This window comes from Patella vulgata, chromosome 5 (assembly GCF_932274485.2).
Source record: "Patella vulgata chromosome 5, xgPatVulg1.2, whole genome shotgun sequence".
Taxonomy (NCBI): Eukaryota; Metazoa; Mollusca; class Gastropoda; family Patellidae; genus Patella; species Patella vulgata.
In genome coordinates, this window is record NC_065883.2 from 55,530,512 (window position 1) to 55,553,444 (window position 22,933).

A 22,933-nucleotide genomic window follows, 5' to 3' on the forward strand; every position below is an offset into this window, starting at 1 on the left:
GACAAGGCCAAACCACACTTTCTCAACTAACACCAGGAAAGAACCAGAGATCTTATGGTTAGCATTTCTGTACCTTATGCACTGAGCAAGAACAGAATACAAAATAGGAGGGAAATCAACAAATTCCAATTATTGGGTCACACTTTCCCTATTTTTCGGCACACACCAATCAAATTTTGTTCAAATCTGCTAAACAAGTTTCATTAAACTAAGTAGAAAAATGTACACTCTATAGGCCTATAGTCTACAAATACCTTGTGTTGTTTTTCAAATAACCTACATGTAATTATGAACACATTTCTAGATTACTCTTTACCCTTTTGTTTTAGAAAGAAAACACCTCAATTTACATGGTAAACAAGGTGTGTCAAGATATGGATTTGAATCAATCAGGATAATAATGTCTAAATACCACTGCTCAATCTACTGTGAGAGAAAATTATATACATTTTTGAATTAACAAGATACACATACCAGTTCTACACAAACTTTAAAATGCAATATGATACATTCCAATTAAGAGAAAGAATGATCGGAACATAAAAGTAAAATTCTACCTCCTCCCAACAGAATCAAATGTTTTAGATGACTAAGCCATTTATTTGTTCAATGAAAGACGTGAAGGAATACAAGTACATGAAGTAGATTTTAACAACACCGCCATCATCTCACTACTTGAACATGTGGATCTATAACACATAGAAAGGTTAGTATGACCCATTGGACATTGCCATTACAACTTGAAAGCTTTACTATGATGAGAATCAGGAAGAGTCGCTTCCTTTACTGTCAGTTCTAGAAAATGAATGTTACTACTGGTAATCACAAAAAATATATTCGCGCTCATCTTTCCAGGATTGTCCAGCACATGTATTAATAATTAAATTGATGGAAACAAATAACCCTCAAATCAATGTCTCCAATGTTGATATTAATGAATTGAGATAAAACAATTTATTATATGCAAACTGAACCCAAAATATTTTGGTGGTTGCAGCTAATCACGAAAAATTAAATTTGATGCATCTCTCCAAATCATTCAATAATATCTCAAAAGTCTAAAATGTAGTATTTTAATGTACGTTGATATTTCTATTTAAGCATACCCAACTTATACCCAAGTATAATAAAAACTTTCATGAAGGAAGGGGTGGCTTAAAGACAGCTGATACATTTATTATAACTTCATGTGTGGGAGTCATATAAAGATCGTTTCAAACAATGTATGGAATAATACAATCTGATTAAAACACAGATCCTATTTTGTTTCATTTTTATAGTTCAAAACTTTGTTTTAATTGTCTTTACTACACTAGGATTTGGAAGAGATGTTATCATTGACGTGTTCTGGAAGATGTGAGGGATTAGCCAATGAAACGGTCTGTTACAGCGAGCTCTTGGGCTTTTGATGCACAGAACTGTGGGTAAACCACTAGAAACGTCATTGGGTCAAAAGCCGCTCGTTTGACCCCTGACGTGAACTCCCACTATAACTTGTCAGATCTTCATGTAGTGTAGGCCATCAAAAGTATAAAAAACGAAACAAAATATAGATCTGTATTTTAATCAGATTGGAAATAATAATAATAATAATTACTTTAATTCAAAAGGATTGAAAATTAGGCCAATGACCTTTCTTAAATTTTGCCCTTTAAACAATGAGAACATGTACATTAATAAGAAAGAAAAGAGATAGAAATTTATACATTAAAAATATATATATATGTTATATAAACAAAAAAAGAAATATGTACATGTAGCAGGATTTGCAGAAATGTACATGAAAAAAAATAATATCTATGAACCAAAGTTTTCTTAAACAACCAGAGTATTGACTTCCCTTAAACTCCATGTTAACTTTGTTATTAAAATAAATTTCAAATGTAAGTTTAATATCTTATCTGTCAATGGAACTGGAATTGAAATTGATCTCATAACTTTTTGCTTCCCAAATAACATAACTTTTAGCTCCCCCAATAATTTGCCAGAAATTAAAAACTGTTTATTAGAAAAGTCCATGCTTTGCATACTGTTTGTAAATTTTGCCATGTGATAATTAAAACACAGCAATAACCTGACTAATTCAATACTTGCAGGAAAACAACAACAAAAATAAGCCAAACAGCAAGGATGATGTCCCTTGTCTCAATCCTAAAACAAATAATGACATTCATCAATTGTCTGCACATTTATCTTTTCATAAGTATATGTAGCAATCAAATTGTTTATCACTCTGCCTTATCTAAACCGAAAATGCTTCTACCTTATATCAGTCACGGTATTGATGTAATGAAAACTTTACACCTAATTTCAACACTCTCCCTCAAGTAGTAGCAAAGTTCTTTATTCTAATGTCTCGGCCACTCAAATGACATAACTCTGCTTAGCCTACGCAGAAAATGTTTATCATTGAACTAATTCAAGACATCTACACAGTTTGAACCCTCTCTACCTCAATCGAAAGCGGAGTAATTTTGTGTTCCAAAAAGTGTAGTGGAGTACAGCATCTGAGTGACAGCCATGCTTATACAAGCACAAGGTGATTGTCAGTCAGAAACTCACCTTCAAATCCAATTAACAAAAACAAGTTAGTATTTCTTTGAATATGACATATCAAAGGGTTCTAAAGGCCTACCACACAGAAATATTCAGTGAAAGTTATCTGGGATTTCTGTTTTGTTGTCCCTTTGCCGAAGAATTTGTGAAAAATGTAAAGAATGATACATATATTCTTTTCTACAAACTGCAATCTAATCTCAAATCTTTATATAATCTGAAATCAATACTTGTACATTAGTCTCCGACAATGTTGTCAGTTTGACCTATTCATAAGGTGAACATATTTAGGTGACACACCTACTCATCTTCGTAGAGAATGGGTTTAATCACCTACAATTGTGTCTAGAACTCTAGTTGATATAAATATAAACTATGAATGCCCTGTGGAAATGTCTTTATTGAGTTTCACATTGTCAATATCTGTGTATGATATAACAGATTCTTCATTTGTTCAATAGATTTTTAAACTACAGGGTGACCCACAAAAAAACAGAACCCATAAAATTTTTATTAAATCCTACAAATGTTCAGTAAATTTTAAGAAATTTGCTGGTTAAACTTCAGTTTGTGTACGATTATTCCCCAAAGTTTCAGTTATCTTGGTGGCATTGCATGAAAGTCATGTTCTTTCCAAAATATGCTCCAAATGGCCTCCGCGGTGTAGAAGGCAAACTTGCATATGTCGTGCAAAATTGTCAATTACTCGAACACGTTCCCTATGGGGATTTCCCTGATTATCTCAAGGATAAAGTGCACCCAAACAACCCTCAAACGATTGGTGAATTGAAGGCAGTAATCAAAGCAAAGATAGGTTGCCAGGCAACAAAACATACCCACAGCAGCTAAGTTGTCCAAGCAGTCAACAAGAGTGGTTACATATTTTTTTCTATTGTTGGTAATGAAACATTTATAATACACTAAAATTAAGAGTAACAACTGATTAAGTAATTATCAGAAAATCATTAGAATTTGTTTGGCTTTTAGTTCTGACCCATGCTAATGTTTAGCATACGAAAATTCAACATGATGGATTTAGCTGTTCAAGTTATCAAAATTCATTGAAAATCAATATACTTGTTCGTCTCAAGACCTTAAACTCTGTTTATCAATCTAAAGTCAATTGGATGATAATTTTGGTCTCTAGAGCATCCACAAGTGATCAAGGGCCATAACTCTGGTAGTAATTAACGGAAATCATTTAAAATCACTGGGCTTCTTCGTCTCAAGACCTTATACACCGTGTATTAATTTAAAGTCAATTGGGTATTAACTTTAGCCTCTAGAGCGTCCACAAGATATTTCAAAGTGATCAAGGGCCATAACTCTACCAGTAATTATCGGAAATCATTGAAAATCAATAGACATCTTCATCTCATGACCTTAAACACTGTGTATAAATCGGATATTAACTTTAGCCTCTAGAGCATCCATAAGCAATTGTGAACGCTGGACCGACGGACGGACAGATGGACGGGGGCGACGACAATATACAACAACATTTCAATGTGGACGTATAAAAATCAGGGAAATCCCCAAAGAGGAATGTGGTCTGTAATTGGAGTATATTTTGGAAAGAATATAACTTTTATGCAAAGCCACCAAGATAACTGAAACTTTGGGGAATGACTGTACACAGACTGATGTTTAAGTGCACCAAATGTGATTAAATTTGCTGGACCTTTGTAGGACTTTATAAAAATTTTACGGGTTCTGTTTTTTGGGTCACCCTTTATTATAATAAATATATGCAACTGTTTTAAGTTGTAGTTTACAAAATTCTTTTGAGAGAAATCTATAATAAAATCACTAATTCAAATAGTTTGATATGTTTTACATTATCTTAAATTCTATAGAGATAATAGACATATTGAAATTTGATACATATTGAGAAATTTGTCTGTTGGTGAATTTCTTTATTATGTTACTTTTTATTTATTTGGAAACTGTATGGGTTAAGGAGCTGGATATGTATTTTGTGCTGTTTGTTTCATTTATCCAACCTTGTTTACAGTTAAGGGTCAATAGCTTTATTGCTCTGTAATCTTTGTTCTGACACCACACAGAAAAACCCTGTGACTTTAATAGTTTAAATTTTGACTGTTATACTCCAATAAGCACTGCCTATATACCAAGGCTGCTGATTAATATACAAAATTTATGATACAATCTGACATTAAATGGTAAAGCTCAGAAAAAGGGAACATTAAATCAAACAGTTCTTCTCAGGGCTGCTGCAATGCATTTATGGTCAAATCTCTGTCTAGTCATTAGGGTGGGACAAAAAATACCTAAGATACTTTGGCAGTTGGAATTAAACAGCATTGTGTACTAGGAACAAGAAAAATTTATAATTGTCTTTTCTCATTCTGCTCACATGTACATGCATTGTTACACGTACACTGTATGTACCTTCAAGTAAGTTCAAATAACCCATACATTGTTGATTACATCACTATAGATGTGTAGATGAAAACATTATGTTAGTTATGACAGGTGTTGTGCACGAGGATGGATATACATGTACTCTACAGTGATTTATACATTTTCTCAGTTCAAGAGAAGGCCAATAATGGATTTCTGAGGCAGTGGTGTTCCAGATGAGTTTTCACCAAGGAGTAAAGTAGGATGTGCTAATATTTCAAAATCTGGTAGTGCCATATTTACGGATACATGTACACGTTGGCTTTTTTACTGGGTTTTACACTGTTATTAGTGTGTATTTAAACTAGAAGCAAATGCCTTGCCATACTACTGTACCCAAAATCTTAAAGGGTATTTGACACTCTCTCATATCAAAGAATGTATGCATTTGCAGCAAACATTAGCATACATACACATGTACATTGTACATCATACTTTAAATATGCCTGTTACCTGACACGATGTCAACTCAATATTATCAGTAGCCACAATTACATTTATCAAAGCTTCTGGGCACATGAATAATTCATAAATACATGTACATTTATCTAAGTTTCATGATAATCCTTTATTCGTTTTGTTACATTCCCCAGATACTCCAAAAACTATTTATAAGAACTGGATTATGCGTCTTGAATTTTGACATCTAAAATACATTGTAGTTGCTGTATTAGTTTCTATCACTTGTGAGTACGAAGCTGCGGTGGCTCAATGAGTTAGACGCTGGTTCACTAACCAAGAGATTAGTTGTGCAGTACTGAGGGATAGTGTCTAGCCATTCGAATGGGATGAAAAACTAAGGTCCTGTGTACAAATTGGCATGTATGAAAAAGAACCATTGACAGTTTGAATTTGAAATAAGGGTAGGCCTTAGTGCAAATGTCCACGCAAAATTTCCATCATACATGTACATGTAGCACACTGTATGGCATATGCCCGTCTTCATTAGCTTAGTCGGTGCAAAAAAGTAGGGGAATATTTCAATTTTAATGTCTTCTATTTAAACATGCATTATGCAAGAGCTAAATCTGCCTATTGCAGGTCTTTCTTTAGGCCTGAAATGTTTTCTAAAGTATTAATTAGACATTAATTAACTGATCCAGGCCTTAATCAACTCTCGATGGCATCAGATTTCTCCGATATTAAATAGATTAGAATGGTTCAGCGATACTTTGATTTAATCAAATATGGAGGATCGAGACTTAGCTTCGATCAACCAGTACGGTGGTTGAAATTATTGCACACGTCTGTCAAACATTCAAAGGCTAATATCTTCGCTTGCAATAGAGTAATTTGAATGAAATTTTCAAATTATTCATTTTACATCATCTACTTTCGAACTATTATAGCAAGAATGGCTAGTTCTTTATCTAATTCTTACATAATGTATCTTTAAACTAAATGAGAAAAATCTATCTTCATCATTAATTTAATTCTCCAATTATCTGAATCCTGTCTTCAAGGCAAGGATCAATACCAATTACAGATGTCCACATTTAGACAAATCAGTCATTAGATATACCATCAAATGACATTAACCTGTCCGCTACTATTTTTATATCTACCCTAATAAATTTAACACTCAATGTAATATTTTGTGTCAGTTACATGTAATGTCTCGGATTATCATAACAAACCACAATATTGTGGAAGTTGGATCTCTTCAAGAAATATCAGTCCAAAAATGTTTCAATTCCATTCGATATTCTCAAAGATATGATGCATTGAAAATTTGTCAACATTCAGCATCAACTCCAAATGATATAACTATACATGTAGGATAAATATGTAGCCAGCAAATGCCTGCGCCACCATGTTTTTTGATGAAATCCTTTCGATGAACTGTTTTTTAATATGATTTGAATCTAAGACGGGAGATTATCAACCAGTTATTTTGATTTTGTTTTCTTAAAAGATGAATCATCTATGACTTAGATAAAGAGCTGGTCATTCTTGCTTAGTAGTTTAAAAATACATCTAGATAATGAAAAATGAATATATTGAAAATTTGTCAAATACCTTACATGTATTCTGAGCAAAGATATGAATGGTTGTAGTTTTGACAAGAAATAGTCTTGATTGTCAAGTACCATTGCACCGATAATAAAGAAAGTCTTGATTTTCTGTCCTTCAATCGATGATCTCTGTGAGTGTCCGTCATGTTAACATTTAACAAAGATATGGAGAACATTGTCTAATCCACTCAGTATTAGATGGCTTAGAGAGTTGATTATAGACTTATCATGTGAAATCAAGATACATTATGTAAGATTTAGATAAAGCACTGACCATTCTTGCTATAATAACTCAAAAATAGATAATGTAAAATGAAAATATTGAAAATTTCATTCAAAATACTTCATTCTGAGCCAAGTTATCACAGTTTGTAGTTTTGACAAGATGTGTGCATTGTGGTGACCAGGGCACTGTTATATTCGAGACTTAGCCTCACTTTCCATTTTTAAAATTAAACTTTAGTTAAAATCTTGAGTATCCGATGCCATCGAGAGTTGATTTACTTGATTATGGTCTTGTTTTGTAAATAATGCCTGATTAATAGTTCATATAACTTTTCAGGCCCAAAGAAAGACCTACAATAGGCAGATTTAGCTCCTGCATAATGTATGTTTAATAAATGTCTAAATATTAATTCATATAACAATTAAAGCCAGAAAAACATACTGCAAATAGGGAGATTTAGCTATTACATAATGCATCTTTAAATGTTAAATAATCAATCTGAATACACTTTATAGTGGATTAAGCTTGATAATTGTTAGCAAAATGCAATGACCCTCAGAGACATTAATCAAATAAACGAATGATGTTTAAACTAACATTTCCTGAAAACTCTCATCTTTAAATCCACATGTTCATATTACTTAAAAATAAGGAAGTGCATAGTGTTAGATGTACTTGTGATTAATTCATCATGACATGGCTAGATTATACATGAAAGGGTATAGGGTACATGGAGCCAAACTATTTGTGAATAATGATTTTAGGGGTACAAGTATTCAATTGATTTAGTAGCTTAATTGCACAACTAGATGTATAAATTATATATTCATGTAATTCAGTTTTGGTTTTAAGAAGACAGTATTAAAGCTAAGCATCTGTTTTATCAAAAGATACCTCCTTTTTTAGAGGTGTTGAATATACTTGATTCAAATCTTTTTTTAAAATTGTCACACCTAATTTAACTTTGTATACAGTCTCTTAAAAGTGTGCTGTGTATTTTGGTTTTGTCTCAGTAATAATGGTCTATCTACAGGGACAGAGTGTTATCCAAACATTCACAAGTGTGTTATATAAGTTTATGAATAACTTATACATGTAAGCCTTACACTATAAGGTGACTTTTGAATTAGTGCATCCAAATTTGACACATAGTAATGTAATTTCTTTTTTTTTTTTTGGTGTGTATACCATCTGGCCCATGAACTGTCAAGAACAAACTAAATTGTGACATTTTTGATTTAGAGGTATTCATATAAACATGTGTTATTTATTAATATTAAATAAACAATTAGTCATCATGAACTAGATATCCGTCTACAATAGTAGTATATCAATTCTAATTCTATTTATACACACAGACATCATTAAATAGTTGGAATACATGTAACTTCATTAAACACAATGTGTTCAACAAACATTTTATCAAAAGGATTTGATAATTAACACTGTAACCATTCTTCAAAGCAATTGCCACAAGGTTTTCAAAACTCCTTCAACATGTATTTTCTAGTATTGATTTCTGCTTTTGCATTCGATTTCATTTGTTCATTTCTACATGTTCAGTGTAATTTTGTGGTCAAAGAGTAATTATAGAGGTAGTTGCTCCTGATTATCTCTACGAGACAAAGTATCCATTTATAATACCTACATGTAGATAGGCCTGTATTTGATCATTGGTAGACAAGCATTAGATGTATGACAGGATCCATATAATTAGACATGCATCCCAAAATCTTCAATAATTTACAATGTGTGTACAGTATGGCATCAACTACTATGATACACAGAATTCTAATCATCTCAATCTGGGCAACCACTTCCTTGTCATAATTAATTGATAAGAAAAGAATCACAATAAGAAAACAATGATAGCATTTTTTTTTTCAGACAATCAACTATACATTGTATGTAGGTGCAAGATAACAATTCCAAGATATTCTCCTATATTGATCACTAAAGGTATTGTTCTTGAAAATATGTGTCTAGTTATACATGTATGTGTTTACAATGTATATGATTCTTTACATTCTGATTTGAATAAATCACTGTACAGCCCTTTCAGTGCTAGTGATCTGTTTAAGACAAGTCTTTGACATATCTAATCAGAAGAACCTTGTCTGTTCTAAGTGAAGCCAGAGCATGTTCAATTAATTATTAGATTTAGAAAACAGTGTCTTAAATAATTATACTACAGTATAGATAGAAGAAACTAACAGTCCATTTTTGGACTGGAAATTACACTAAGCACTAATCGATCAATATCTATCAACTTTAATCCTATTCTAACAATTACTTAAATCCAGATTTACAGTAATCAATAGAAATCTAAAACAGTTACTTTGACTTACAAGACTAGGATAAGATTCCTGTTATATTCTTTTTTCAAGCTCAATCACTGGAACCAGTTTAGTTAATTCCTGTGGGTACAAGTATATTCAAACCAACAGTGGTTCCAGTTATGAATTACAATTATGTCTGATTTCAGTCTGTACTTTTTTTCTTATCTTACATGTATTTACATACATGTACATGTACAATTTCTGTAAATATTACAAATTAAAAACTGTAAGAGTACATGTACGGTATGTATTTATAAATGCAAACATAAGCCTACATGACAAAAGCATTTGTGTAGTCATGTTATCATGTACATGTACATATACACACAAAGTTTTATAAATCCTGCAGCATCTGTGATTTATTTATGATTAATGCCTAGTGACATTCCTCTCATTTGTAAAAAATGTTGTTGGAATATCACAAAATACATTTATGATCTATTAACATCTGACAGGAACGTACATGTATCAACACTGAATATTCAGACAATTATGGTACAGTACTAAAGCCATTTTTTAAGCACTTAATTGATCATTCCATTCAGGAAACAATTAAGCCCAGAATAATTATGGAAAATAAAGGTACTCCACCTGGAAAACCAGAAATAATACAATAGAAAGCTTACTCACCATAAAAATGAAATAAAACTTGACTAGGGAAACAGTTAATTGGTTAGTACTGATCACTTTCAGGAGTCGGACAGTTGATCATGCTTTCTTCCTCTGATGTGTCCATGGGGAAGTCAAGCTCAGATTCAGTTTTGTCTTGTCCAAGGGGATTAGTTGATGTTACAAGGGATGAACACTCAGGTGAAGGGTTTATATTCATACTATTGCTACTGTTACTAGAAGATAATGTCAACTCTATATCACACTTTCCACTCTCGCTGGCTATATTAATTGTTAATACATCCTCATCATTACAGTACTTTAAACTATCCTGAGTGCCATTATTGAGACTGGAATCGGTTTGGGTATTAGGTGCATCTGGAAATGTTGCCCAATTTTCCTCAGGTTCCGAGGCTAGAGGTGATATGCAATGTTTTTGTGATCTAAAGTACACATATTTTGGAGATCCAGGATTTTCTATATAAAGATTAGAGGTTGTAGATATCTTTGGTGATGTTGCTGGTGATATTGTTGGTGGGATTAAAACCCGCTTAGGAGAACTAGGTATTTGTCCTGCATGATCCACGAGTAAAGCTGATCTTGTGTGGCTAAAAAGAAGTTCCTCAGTACATATATCTTCAGAATCTTTTCTCGATCGTCTAGGACTTTTAAGTTTTGGAGTAAATTCATCTGCAGGTAAAACTATCTTGAGTTTTTCTACACCTTTGGACTCACCTGTTGTAGGAGAAAACTCTGGAGAACTTAAAATATATTCTTCTAAAGTCACAACATTTATTGGTGTGGTACTTCGGGGACGTGCAATAGGCGATGTTGTCACTTGTAATCGTTGTAGTCTTTTTTCATAGGCTTTGCGTTTTGATGGCGATTTTATTTGACTAGGATCAATCAAGATAGGAGAGAGTGTTACTGAATCAGCACTTTTATCTTTAATGTCTTTTCCATTAACATTATTCGGTGTAGTTTTCTCATGACGAGTCTGTATATTTTCAAAAGTAAAAACATCGGAATCAGATGAACTCGAAGAATCTTTTCTCTTTTTTTTAAATTTATCAGATATGTTGGCATCCAATTTTAAAACAATTGCCGGGTCTTTCACCACAGTGGGACGTGTTCTTTCCACAATGCTTTGACCTGTTGGGGGTTTGTTATTTACTATTCTAATCCTACTGACTTTGGCTGTGGCTGTTACGTGCTCTATTTCCTCAGGTTCATTAGTTGGCGTGCTGGTTCCACTATCACTTTCAGAAAAACTGGTATTACCTGCATCAATATGTTTTTGGCAATGATCTACTTTCACACTTGATTGAACACTGGCTTCAGATGACTGACTACAACTGCGATAAGATCTGTCATCACAATATGTCGTATGATGTATACTGGATTCATCATCTGATCCCAAGTCAATTGTGTCAAAAGTTGCTAATGGGGCCTTGACAATTTCGAACTTGAAAAAGTCCTTTTGGCACTTGGAATATTTTTGCATAGCAGGCAGATCATTGGACAACAAGTTCTAAGGTCTCACAGAATAATGTACAATATGCCAGACAGGCTACACAGCTGAAAATAAAATGTTATATCATGGTTAGGAATAATACATGTATGTATCTACATCTCTGGTTGCTGTTACGAGAGACAAACAATTGACAGTTATTTCACTGGTAACTCGAGTCAGGATAAGTAAAGTTTTATGTCCAGCTCATTAGATAACTGACATTGATAAGTCACAATGTATTATGTCTATAGGCTATGAACCTCCAAGGTCCAAATAAGGTCCAAATCAAGCCAACAAACATACAGAATTAGAAATAGAAAAACCGTGTGTTTTAATTTTAGATTAGGGAATCTATTAATATTCTATATTGGCTCAAAATATGCAACAAAGAAGCTTGTTTGAATATTGAGTAAGGAATGCCATGTATGTGTGATATTATGTCAGAGACACATATTGTAACAAGTATAAATTCTAACCTGGAAACATTGAATCATGATCATCATGATGCAACTCGAGACGAAATGACAGCACTCAACAACAGGCCAGAGTTTGGAAACTAAGAGACATTGAACGAACCATGCAAAATCAGCCGCTTGAATATCGATCAATGAATCAGTCCAGGAATGGTTGAGTTCCATGAGAGGGAGGAATCGTAATATTTGAAAGCGTGCAACTACTGGGGTAATTATTGATCAGATACTACCTCGCACTTGCCCGACAGAGGCCGCCATATTTGTTTACGGATGTGACGTAACGCAGGAGATATTTATTTTTAGACGGTTCTAGCTGGTCACCAAGGTAAACTACTACCAGTCCGTGTTGACAATAATACGTTGATTGACACCATCCACTTAGCCAAAAGAAAAAAAATGACAGCTACACAGGTAGACGATTAAGATTGTGTGAAATGTAAAGATTGCCGTTTTAAAGTAGTTGACAAACGTTGTCTGTTACATTCTTTGTACACTACAGTAGTACAGTAGTTAACACTACAGGAGTCTACAAAGTAGACATCACACAAAAACGTGTGATTATACAACGATAATAATATTATTTATATTTTGTACCGGTCCAAATTTATAAAATCAATAGTGACAATGATAATAATATCATTTATATTTAGTGAAATGAAATGAAATGGGGTTTAACGTCCTACTATTCTGCTCCTAATTAACCTGGGCTAATAAGACGGATATTTGCCATACAGTGTGCTACTCTTATAATACTTATATCGAATTCTGACTGCCAAGGGATCTTTTACGTGCACGCCAATGTGTACACAGGACCTCGGGTTTTCGTCCCATCCGAACGACTAGACAGCTGTCCTTGTCAGGCCCTCCGTCCTGCATCACTGACATTTGACAAGGGGAAACCACGCCGGAAAATCGGGATGAACTTTCTCGGCCAATGCAGGGATCGAACACCCGACCTCCAGGCTAGCGAGCCAGCGATACCAACTTAGCCACGTGATCCCCAGTTTATATTTAGTACCGGTGCATATTAATAAGGTCAAATATTGTTTGATGATCTATGCATTATTTAATATCTTTATTAAACGGGCTTGTTTCACTTTATTTGAGCTGTATTTACCATAATACAGAATGATTTTATTAATTTGCACCGGTACTTTATATTTAGTACCGGTGCATATTAATAAAATCATTCTGTATTATGGTACATATACAAAATGAAATGAAATGAAATGGGGTTTAACGTCCTACTGTTCTGCTCCTAACCTGGGCTAATGAAGACGGGCATACGCCATACAGTGTGCTATGAGGGAAATTTTGCCCGGGCAGCGGCACTACGGCCTACTCTTATATCGAATTCCAACTGCCAAGGGATCTTTTACGTGCACGCCAATGTGTACACGGGGGTACATATACAGCTCAAATAAAGTGAAACAAGCCGGTTTAATAAAGATATTAAATAATGCATAGATCATCAAAATATTTGACCTAAAAAAGGATAAAAGCTAGTTAATATCAAGGTGGGGTGAATTTTAACTTAGATCTTTATATTTTAACGGTCGTCATCATTTGTATTATATTATTTATAATCGTCTCCTTTAGACATATATTTATTCACATGATTTCTGTTTAACAAGCTGGGTATTGTAGATAAACCCATTATTTTGGGTGAGGGGCTATTGATTTCTCGTCAACCAGCGTAAGTAAATAAATCCATTATTTTTGGCGAGGGGTCATAGGCAATAGGCAATCGAAGAAACTAAGAAAAAAATGCACAAATAATATATTCAAGACAAATCAAAATGTCAAATAAATGATTCAATGTCCATATTGCTTCTTCAAATTCCTCTATCAGCATCTAATTAACTTAAATCTCTTAATTCAGCATGACAAATTTTAATGACAAAGTTATCATCAAATGCTAATTAAATCAACCATTAAATGAAGAATATTTTTGAGAATACAAAGAACTGAACTATTAGCCTACATCATATTTTCAGGAATACAGATTAATATTTTGATAAATCCAGATGCTTCTAATAGATAACATGGCTACAAAGAAAAGCAGTAACCGACGACCAGACAGCAGTCGTAGTCCGAAAAGTAAAACAACAGTTTCTTTATCTCAACATGCAGAAGTTGTTAAAGACAACAGTCATCTTAAGAAAACCATTGATATGCTTAAAGCTGAAAATCAAGCAATGAAACACAAGTTAGACAGAGTGATAGAAAGATTAGTTAGTAATGTGGATGAAGACGATTATGATTTTAGTTCTTGTGTCAGTTATTTAGATATTTCCTTGGAAGATATGCTAGCCATGATATCTGACATAACTTCCACAAAAGATTCAGATCGACAAGAACATTATTTGGAGACCAGAATTGAAGAGGTTGAGACTAGAATTACACAAATCAGTACTGAATTTGCTAAATTAGTGCAGCTCAAGCTTCGCATGGAAAATGGATTAAATGAAATAAAAAGCTGTCAAAGAATTGATGAGATAAAACAAATAGCTGCATCATTGTCTTATGATTCAGGTAATTAAAAACTTAATTGTCCACTGCCTTTCGAAGAAAGCAGGGGACTATTAAAATGGGTTCGTCTATCTATCCATCTGTCTGTCTGTCAGTCCGTCACACTTTTTGGGACACAATAATTCTCCTTCTAATTGAGCTAAAATGTTCAAACTTAGTGTAGGTGTTGAATAGGTTGATGCCTTGATCATAGCTGCCCCCCTAACTTTCGGGCAAGCTGACTTTTCGGGCAGACGAGTTGGTGTGTGTGTGTGTGTGTGTGTGTGGGGGGGGGGGGGTCCATACAAGGTCAGCTCCGCTTCTTCGCCTCTCAAAAAAAACCGGCGCCGCTGTCTGTAAACCTGAAATTTTTGGGGCATTTCTAGTTTTGCTTCCCTAACTGTCATCGAGCCCTAATAAAACAATAATTTTACTTTTATTTTAATTGAATACCACGAATTTGTACTGAGTTGACTATGGATTAAAACATTTTGTCTGGAGCCACTCTACTTTGTGCGACATTTTTCAGGCATCGATTATTATTGTGAATGCAGCTGCAACAGTCTGATTGGATGCTTGGAATTCAGAATGGGATTTGGGTTACAAAACCATTGGATACTTTGGGAGTTGCTTACACGGGCTAAAGTAGCAGAAAACGCATTTGCGGTGGTTCAATTTTCAAAATTTTCTCCCAACGATCCCGTCTCCGTGGACTGTAAACGATTGATCTTTTGATTGGAATTTGAGCCAGCTATCTTAATTAGCCCACTTTGAAGTTGCTTTGTTCACGGGCTGAAATAGCAGGAAAACGTGTTTGCAGCCGTCAGATATTCCCAAATTTTCTTGCGGAGGGGGGGGGGATCCACACAAGGTAAGCTCCGATTCTTCGCCTCTCGAGGAAGACTGCGCCGCTCTGTCTGTAAACCCGAAATTTTTTCGGGCAATTCAGGTTCCTGCCCCCCTAACTGTCATCTAGCCCGTACGCCTATGGCCTTGATGGAGTTTGAAGATGAGCATTTTCTGCTTAGGGTAAGCAGAGATAAGCAATTTGATTGGTTAATGCTTTGGGACACAATAACTTTAGTTCTGATTAAGTGAGAGTGATCAAACTTGTTGTATAATTTCATTACATTAATACCTTGACTGAGTTCGATAATGAACATTTTCTGCTCATGATAAGCAGAGCGATAAACAATTTGATTGGTCGAGACTTTGGAACACAATAACTCTCCTTCTAATTCAGCAATAAGGTTCACACTAGGTGTAGGTGATTGGTGAATGCCTTAATGGAGTTCAAAGATGAGAATATTCTGCTAAGGGTAAGCAGAGATAAGCAATTTGATTGGTTGATACTTTGGGACACGATAACTTTAGTTCTAATTAAGTGAGTGTGATGAAACTTGGTGTATAGTTTCATCACATCAATACCTTGACTGAGTTCGATAATGAACATTTTCTGCTGGGGGTAAGCAGAGCAACATTCAATTTGATTGGTCGAGACCTTGAAACACAATACCCCTCCTTTCTGATTGTGGTAGAATGCTCAGTCTTGGTGTAGGCGTACATTGGGTGAATGCCTTGATAGAGTTCGATGATGAAAATTGTCTGTTCTCGGTAAGCAGAGATAAGCAATTTGATTGGTTGATGCTTTTGGGCACAATATCTCTGGTTATAATTAAGTGTTAGCTATGAAACTCTGAGTATATGAGAGTGATGAAACTTAGTGTTTAGTTGATAATCAGTTTGATTGCTCGATACTTTTTGAAAAAGGTAAACGTGCAATTAATTAATATGTGTCATCTATTTATTTCGGGATTTCTGAGGGGGACATCAGCCTCACTGTTGGCTTGTAAAATATTAATTATTTATTGGAAAATGTCATAATTAATTTCAATGAAATAACATTAAAATTTAATTGAAATGAGATATAGGAAATATAAATGAGCAGTTATTGATCCTGTTGCCCTACTAAATATGATGTCAGTTGCACAGGCCGAAAGTTATGGATCCATTTGCCCAGGCTTAATGTTATTATATGCCTGATTAGTGCCAGTGGCCTGACAATTATAGGAGATTATAGTCTTGCAGATTCTTTTTTTAGTCATTGTCTAATATTGAAATAATGCCCACAGTAAAGAACCCAAAGTACTGTTAAAGTAGCTAAGTCTCTAACTCAATATCATCCAAAATCTTCAACATTGAAAACACAAATTATTTGTCAATTTAAATCAACATTGATGCTGTGATCTTACCGGAAAAAGATGGGCTTCTGATATCCAATATTTAAGACAAAATAAACATTTTACCATTGGTACACGAATCGTGGACCATAATGCGTTTCAGCCCCAGTTCTAGCAAGAGACTCGAGGAACGAGGCTAGACATATTGCACCAAACCAAACGGCGTATGTAGACTGGAATAACCAGGCACTAGAAATTTCTAGGTCCCAAATGTTAGCGATTTAGCTCCTTTAATTTGCCTTTAATTAACAAATTATGACCCTGACTATGTGCTTTGGTGTTCTTTTGGTGTATCAGGTTAAGTTTTTAATAATGCCTCAAAATTTATTCTGTTTTTATTCAGCCAGAACACAGATATTTATTCAGCCTATTGCAGAAAAAGCTAAGAAACCAAAAAATAAAATGAAACTACTGTCTGATGAGGTACAAGGGGAAAATATTCAAATACAAATACCGACATCTGATTCTAGACCAACTAGTGCAAATGGTATACCAATGTCTGTAGCTTGTAATTTAGAAGTAGTGGAAATTCCAAAGGTAAGTTAAGAAACATAAACAGTAAAGACTTTAATATCAATTCCATTCCCAATGCAAATTGTTTAATAAGCGTTGAAATATATTTCGTTTAAAAAATGTGACAATTAACTAAATGTGAGATTTTAATTCATACCATTTTCTTAAATAAACAGTTGAAACAATCCACCGATGGAATGCATCAAATCGATCAGTATCTTGTGAATCAGTCAAGTCATAAATGTACTACAGGTGGGAAGGTTTGGGTGGGCAAAATACTGGTGTTTTATGTTGCCCCTTGTGTTGGACTGTTGGCATCAAAGAGATTTGATCAGATTACACACAAAAAAACTGTAAATTAAATATTTCGAAAATTTTTAAAGAAATGTATTTACTGTGTGGGCAGATTTCTTCTTCACACGATCAAAAATCGCCTATTTTGTCTTTATGTTGATTTATATTACAGGCTGATGTAAAATTACCTGGTGATACTCATATTAAGGATATGATACCAGAATTGAAACAGTTAATAATACAAGAACTTAGTCTATATAAGGGCAATGGTTTGTATATACATGTAATCTAATTAAAATAAGTACTTAATTACATTTGAACTTTTAGTTTAATTTTTAAACCATTACTTGAACACTCACTTCAATATTATTTTTTTGTCCCCCGCCTTTCGAAGAAAGCAGGGGACTATTAAAATGGGTCTGTCCATCCGTCTCTGTTTGTCTAGCTGATATGTCTGTCCGTCACACTTTTTGGGACAACTCTCCTTCTAATTGAGCTAGAGTGTTCAAACTTGGTGTAGGTGTTTATAAATGAATTCCTTGATGGAGTTCGAAATGAGCATTTTCTGCTTAGACTAAGTGTGTCGCGAAATTTTAAACGGCACACTTAAGAAAATTTCTCACTAAAGAAGCCAGCTATTTAATTGATGAATTTCGAAACACTGCAAAAAGTAAGTTCTGCTGTGTTGTCTTTATTTAGATTGAGTGATTCTGTGTGTCTATGACTAGTTTGTGTCTACGGTTGTATGCTGTCTATGACTTGCCAAGTTTTTATTTGTAAAATTCAAATATTTTTCATATATATTTAGCCAGGTGTGCCGCTATATTTTTCATGTGTTCCAAAGTGGGCTGTTGGCAAAAAAGGGGTTGAGAACCACTGGCCTAAGCAGAAATAAGCAATTTGATTGGTTGATGCTTTGGGACACGATAACTCTGGTTCTAATTAAGTGAGAGTGTTGAAACTTAGTGTATAGCTTCGTTATATCAATACCTTGATTAAGTTTGACAATGAGCATTTTCTGCTCAGGATAAGCAATTTGATTGGTCAAGACTTTGGAGCTCAATAACTTTGATTCTAATAAAGTGAGAGTGGTGAAACTTTGTGTATAGTTTTATTCCACCAGTACCTTGACTAAGTTCGATGATGAGCATTTTCTGCTTTGACTGTAAGTAGAGACTTCAATCTGATTGGTCGAGACTTTGGAACATGATACCTCTTCTTCCATTTGAGGTAGAATGTTCAAACTTGGTATAGGTGTTTATTAGGTTCGATCGGGTGCATTATCCATGCGCTAAGCAGAGATAAGCAATTTGATTGGTTGAGACTTTGGAACACAATAACTTTGGTTCTAATTGGGTAAGAGTGATGAAACTCAGAGTATAGATTCATTAAATCAATACGTCCTTGACTAAATTCGGTGATGAAAATTTTCTTCTTCGGTTTAATGGCGATAAGCAATTTAATTGGTCAAGACTTGGGAACATAGCAACTTTGCTTTTAATTGATCAGGTAGAATGTTTAAACTTGGTGTAGATGTTCATAAGGTGAATGTTCAATCATTAACATTTTCTGCTAAAGCTAAACAGAGCTAAGCTATTTTATTGGTCGATGCTTTGGGATAAGATAACTTTTATTCATTTACTGATGGAGAGTGATGAAACTTAGTGTATAGTTTCACTACCAGGTACTTCAAAACCTTGACTGAGTTCAATCTTGAATATTTTCTGCTTAGACCAAATATAGATCATCCGTTTGCTTGATGCCTTTCAAAAATATAATTGTTCAATTTAATTAATATGTGTCATTTATTTATTTGGGATTGTGGTAGGGGACATCAGCCTCACTGTGGGCTTGTTTGATTCAAGTTACATGTATCTTGCTATTAATTATTTTTTGTTTAAAAGATCATAGCAATTCCCAATCACAATATTGTCAGAGCATTTTGGGTGGTCGAGTGGTACAGTTTCGATCCCAGCACTTGTATGTGACAAGGAGTAGGGTCCCCTGTCCAACCTCATGGGTTTTCAACGGGTCCTCTTGTTTCCTCCCACTGCTAAAGACCCCTACGCCTCATTTCATTTCATTTCCCTAATGCTTCCAATCATTTAATAGGTGGTGACTGGCGGATGTTTGCTGAAAGAGTAGGTATACCAAATCAACTTATAGACCAATGGAAAATCATGAAAATTAGTCAACCTATGAAAAACGTCTTATTTGTTTGGAGTGACAGTCCTGGTGCAACTGTTCGATTGTTACATCGACATTTAGTTTCACCCCAATTGAAGTGTATTTTATTGGCTAAAAGAATTACCAACTATTATACTGTGGACTGAATTACTTAAAAAGTTTCATAAATGTATTAATATTAAATGCATTGCAGTGAACTGGTCTTAAATTATATGCAATATGTTTTAAAATGTGGACTTAAAGAATTTGTCACATATCGTCGGTGAAGTGTCAAAAGGGTGTATCTCGGGGAATTAGTCAAATACACTTTTTTGCATTTTTAAAATCTCCCAATTAATATGCTCATTTCTGTCTAAGCTGTGTATCATGTGTCCAAATGTTGTATCTTTATTTGTGGAAATTTTGAAATGCAAAAGGTTCTATTTCTTAATCTTTAGAAATTCTTAGATACACCCTTTTGACACTTCACCGACGATATATTGTTTTGTTTATTTTCCCAGTGATAGTACTAGCAACATTTCTAAATATTCCACAGTAGATAGATATAGTGCTAATAGGTATGCTTTTGTAACATATTAATGCAAATCTACCTATGTTTAATTATTATCTTCATTCCACTATAAAAGTGATCAGAATTGCAGAAATACTTCATTTGATTTTTACCTTGTATTCAGCTAACCCCTAGCTATTTATATCAACCTTACCTCTCCAAAACTTACTCCTTTTACACAGTATTTTTTATACTTTTTGTGCTTTTCATATTCTTTATTTTTGAGAATTTATTCCTAATCTATTTTCTTGCCAAAATACATAAAGACCATTTATTACCTCTGAAATATTATTTCCTTTTTCCCTAATCTCTATCCATTTTCCTTATTAATTCTTTATGTAATGAAGAATATCATATTTTATTTTTTTTTACAAATCTTTTCCTTCCTTATGTCTGTATATGTATGTGTTTAAAACAATACAGCTATTATTTTACAACTATATAATGTTAACATGTTTTTAAAAATATTATTTTTTTTATGTTCCATAATTGAGTCACTGATCATGAAAAATATTGATTTAGAAAAACTATTCGTATATCAAACTGTAAACTAACATTATGTAATAAATTATCAGATATCATTATTGCCAAATTTGTTTATCAAAAGAAATTTCCCCTTGAGAGTTTCCATGTACAAAAGGGGGATTATTTTGGTGAACATGTTTAAGTCTTGCTGTTGCTCCTAGAGTGTAAAATCAATTATGTCTAGTCTTGGTGGCATCATCACACTGTATCAAACAAATCCTCCAGTATATGCAGCTGTACATTTATGTTAAATCTTCAGATTAAACCATCCATGCACCAACTTTCAAATCGTATCCAAGGTGATAACTGGTGTTATGTTTAGATATGGAAGATGTAATTTCCAAAGGGGATTATGAACACAAAATTTTTAAATTAAATATTATAAGTTGTCTCCCTGTTATCCAACTCCTTCCCTGTACAGAGCCAGATCAATTTAAGTCTGGTTTGATACAGAGCACTGCTGCTCTTTCCCAGTATTTTCGACCTGTAGATTTTCATGAGAGGTTGTGAGGATTGATGCCCTGCAACACCAGCCTCCACTACCGCACCACAACGTCAAAAATTATGTGTGGCAGAATCAACTAGTTTCGGGCCAAAAATTGAATAAAAACATAATGAACTCCCATAATTTTGCGGACAGAGTCACTCTTACTTAGGATAAAAATTATATACAGTTTTAGTCAAATTTCACGTGAAATTAGGCGTTCTACTTATGGAATTGCAGTTCAATCAAATCAGGAATCTGGAAATAATTTCGGACAGCAGACAGCTTTTCTGAAAGGGCTATTTTCCATTAATCGCCCCAGTACAGTGCAGAAAAGTAGGACTTAAATCTATTTCAGTTCATTCTTGAAAAGTGGTACTGACAAGAGGAAGTAGTCTGTTGGTCACAAGCAAACCAGCTAGTGGTCTGGAACAGGATTCAGTGAACAAAGCCTGTGAAATGTTTGTTTTGGTATACAATTTTAGTGATTAAGATGTTTATAAAGGATAAATTTTGGTAATGCAGTTGTTTGAGTTACCTCTAATTATGATACCGGCATATGGAGTAAAAAGCAAATAGGCCTACAGTTAGTGCTGCAAAAGTTATAATAGGGATAATTGAATACATAGGATAGGCAGCAAGATTAACTGAAATGTCTCATGAAGGAATCCATTATCATCTTTTACATTGTCTATAATGTCCCAATTTAAAATAATGGGAAAGTAGTTTATAGCTATTTAGAGGGTGTACACACTATAAAGATATACCTATAAATAAAATAAATATATAATATAAATATAATTCATATTATTTTTGTAGTGGTTAGAGAGAAATCTGTATTCTAACTTTCTAATAGTAAGTGCAGGGGGACTGCACCACACATAATTTACACAAAAACAAATATACGGACAAGACATTTACACAGAACTTACAAACAAATGCACAATTCAAATAAAGTGAATAGACCCGGGGGCTAGCCATAAGCGTCCACTGCACTGTACAGTCCCGGGCCTGTAGTGACACAGACTTCACTCAAATTTGAAAACAATCAGAAATAAAACCCAGAGAAACCATTGTGTAATGCCATCATGAGTTGATGATCTGCTATATGTTACAAGAAATATGAATATATGTAAGCATATTGTTGTAAAATTATACTATACAAGTAACCACATAGGTAAAATGTATAAAAAAAACAGGTAGTCTAAAACTAAATGTTCTAAGTCAATTAAAAAACTAATGAACCTTAAGTGGGCGGTAGCACGATTTACCCCAACCACTCAAAATCTACCCAAATCCACCATAATAATATTATATAATAATATAGTAATAATTTATATATTAGATAATATAGATCTACTGTTTTTTATGCCATTGGCATTTTAAATTTTTAATTTACATCCGTAATGTTTTTTGTATATGATTATGATGTTAAATATGTAGGCATATATGTTTATGTCCCTAAAATAATGGT

The 22,933-nt window shown here is 33.8% G+C and overlaps 2 protein-coding genes across 6 annotated transcripts in view; one reads left to right on the top strand and one right to left on the bottom strand.

The window, feature by feature from the left end:
* LOC126822029 (protein stoned-B) overlaps positions 1-12,400 on the bottom strand; it is a 53,393-nt gene extending 40,993 nt beyond the window's left edge. The window contains exons 1-2 of one of the 2 annotated variants that reach the window (XM_050550750.2): positions 12,159-12,400; positions 10,191-11,747 (exon numbers count right to left, since the gene is read on the bottom strand). In XM_050550750.2, the coding sequence (XP_050406707.2) occupies positions 10,234-11,673 (1,440 nt within the window). In that variant the 5' untranslated portion in view covers positions 11,674-11,747; positions 12,159-12,400 and the 3' untranslated portion in view covers positions 10,191-10,233. Of the gene's footprint in view, positions 1-10,190; positions 11,748-12,158 lie in introns of those variants that run through there. The other variant, XM_050550749.2, reaches the window with a different exon arrangement.
* Positions 685-21,007, top strand: LOC126822051 (uncharacterized). Of its 4 annotated transcripts, none has more exons than XM_050550793.2 (5): positions 685-706; positions 14,153-14,690; positions 17,250-17,443; positions 17,886-17,982; positions 19,826-21,007. In XM_050550793.2, the coding sequence occupies exons 2-5, from the start codon at positions 14,183-14,185 to the stop codon at positions 20,044-20,046; spliced, it is 1,020 nt and encodes a 339-aa protein (XP_050406750.2). In that variant the 5' UTR covers positions 685-706; positions 14,153-14,182; the 3' UTR covers positions 20,047-21,007. The 4 variants fall into 4 exon arrangements, with proteins under 4 accessions (XP_050406750.2, XP_050406752.2, XP_050406749.2 ...); XM_050550795.2 differs by lacking the exon at positions 685-706 and adding an exon at positions 9,159-9,180; XM_050550792.2 differs by lacking the exon at positions 685-706 and adding an exon at positions 12,404-12,566.
* The last annotated feature ends 1,926 nt before the right edge of the window (positions 21,008-22,933 follow it).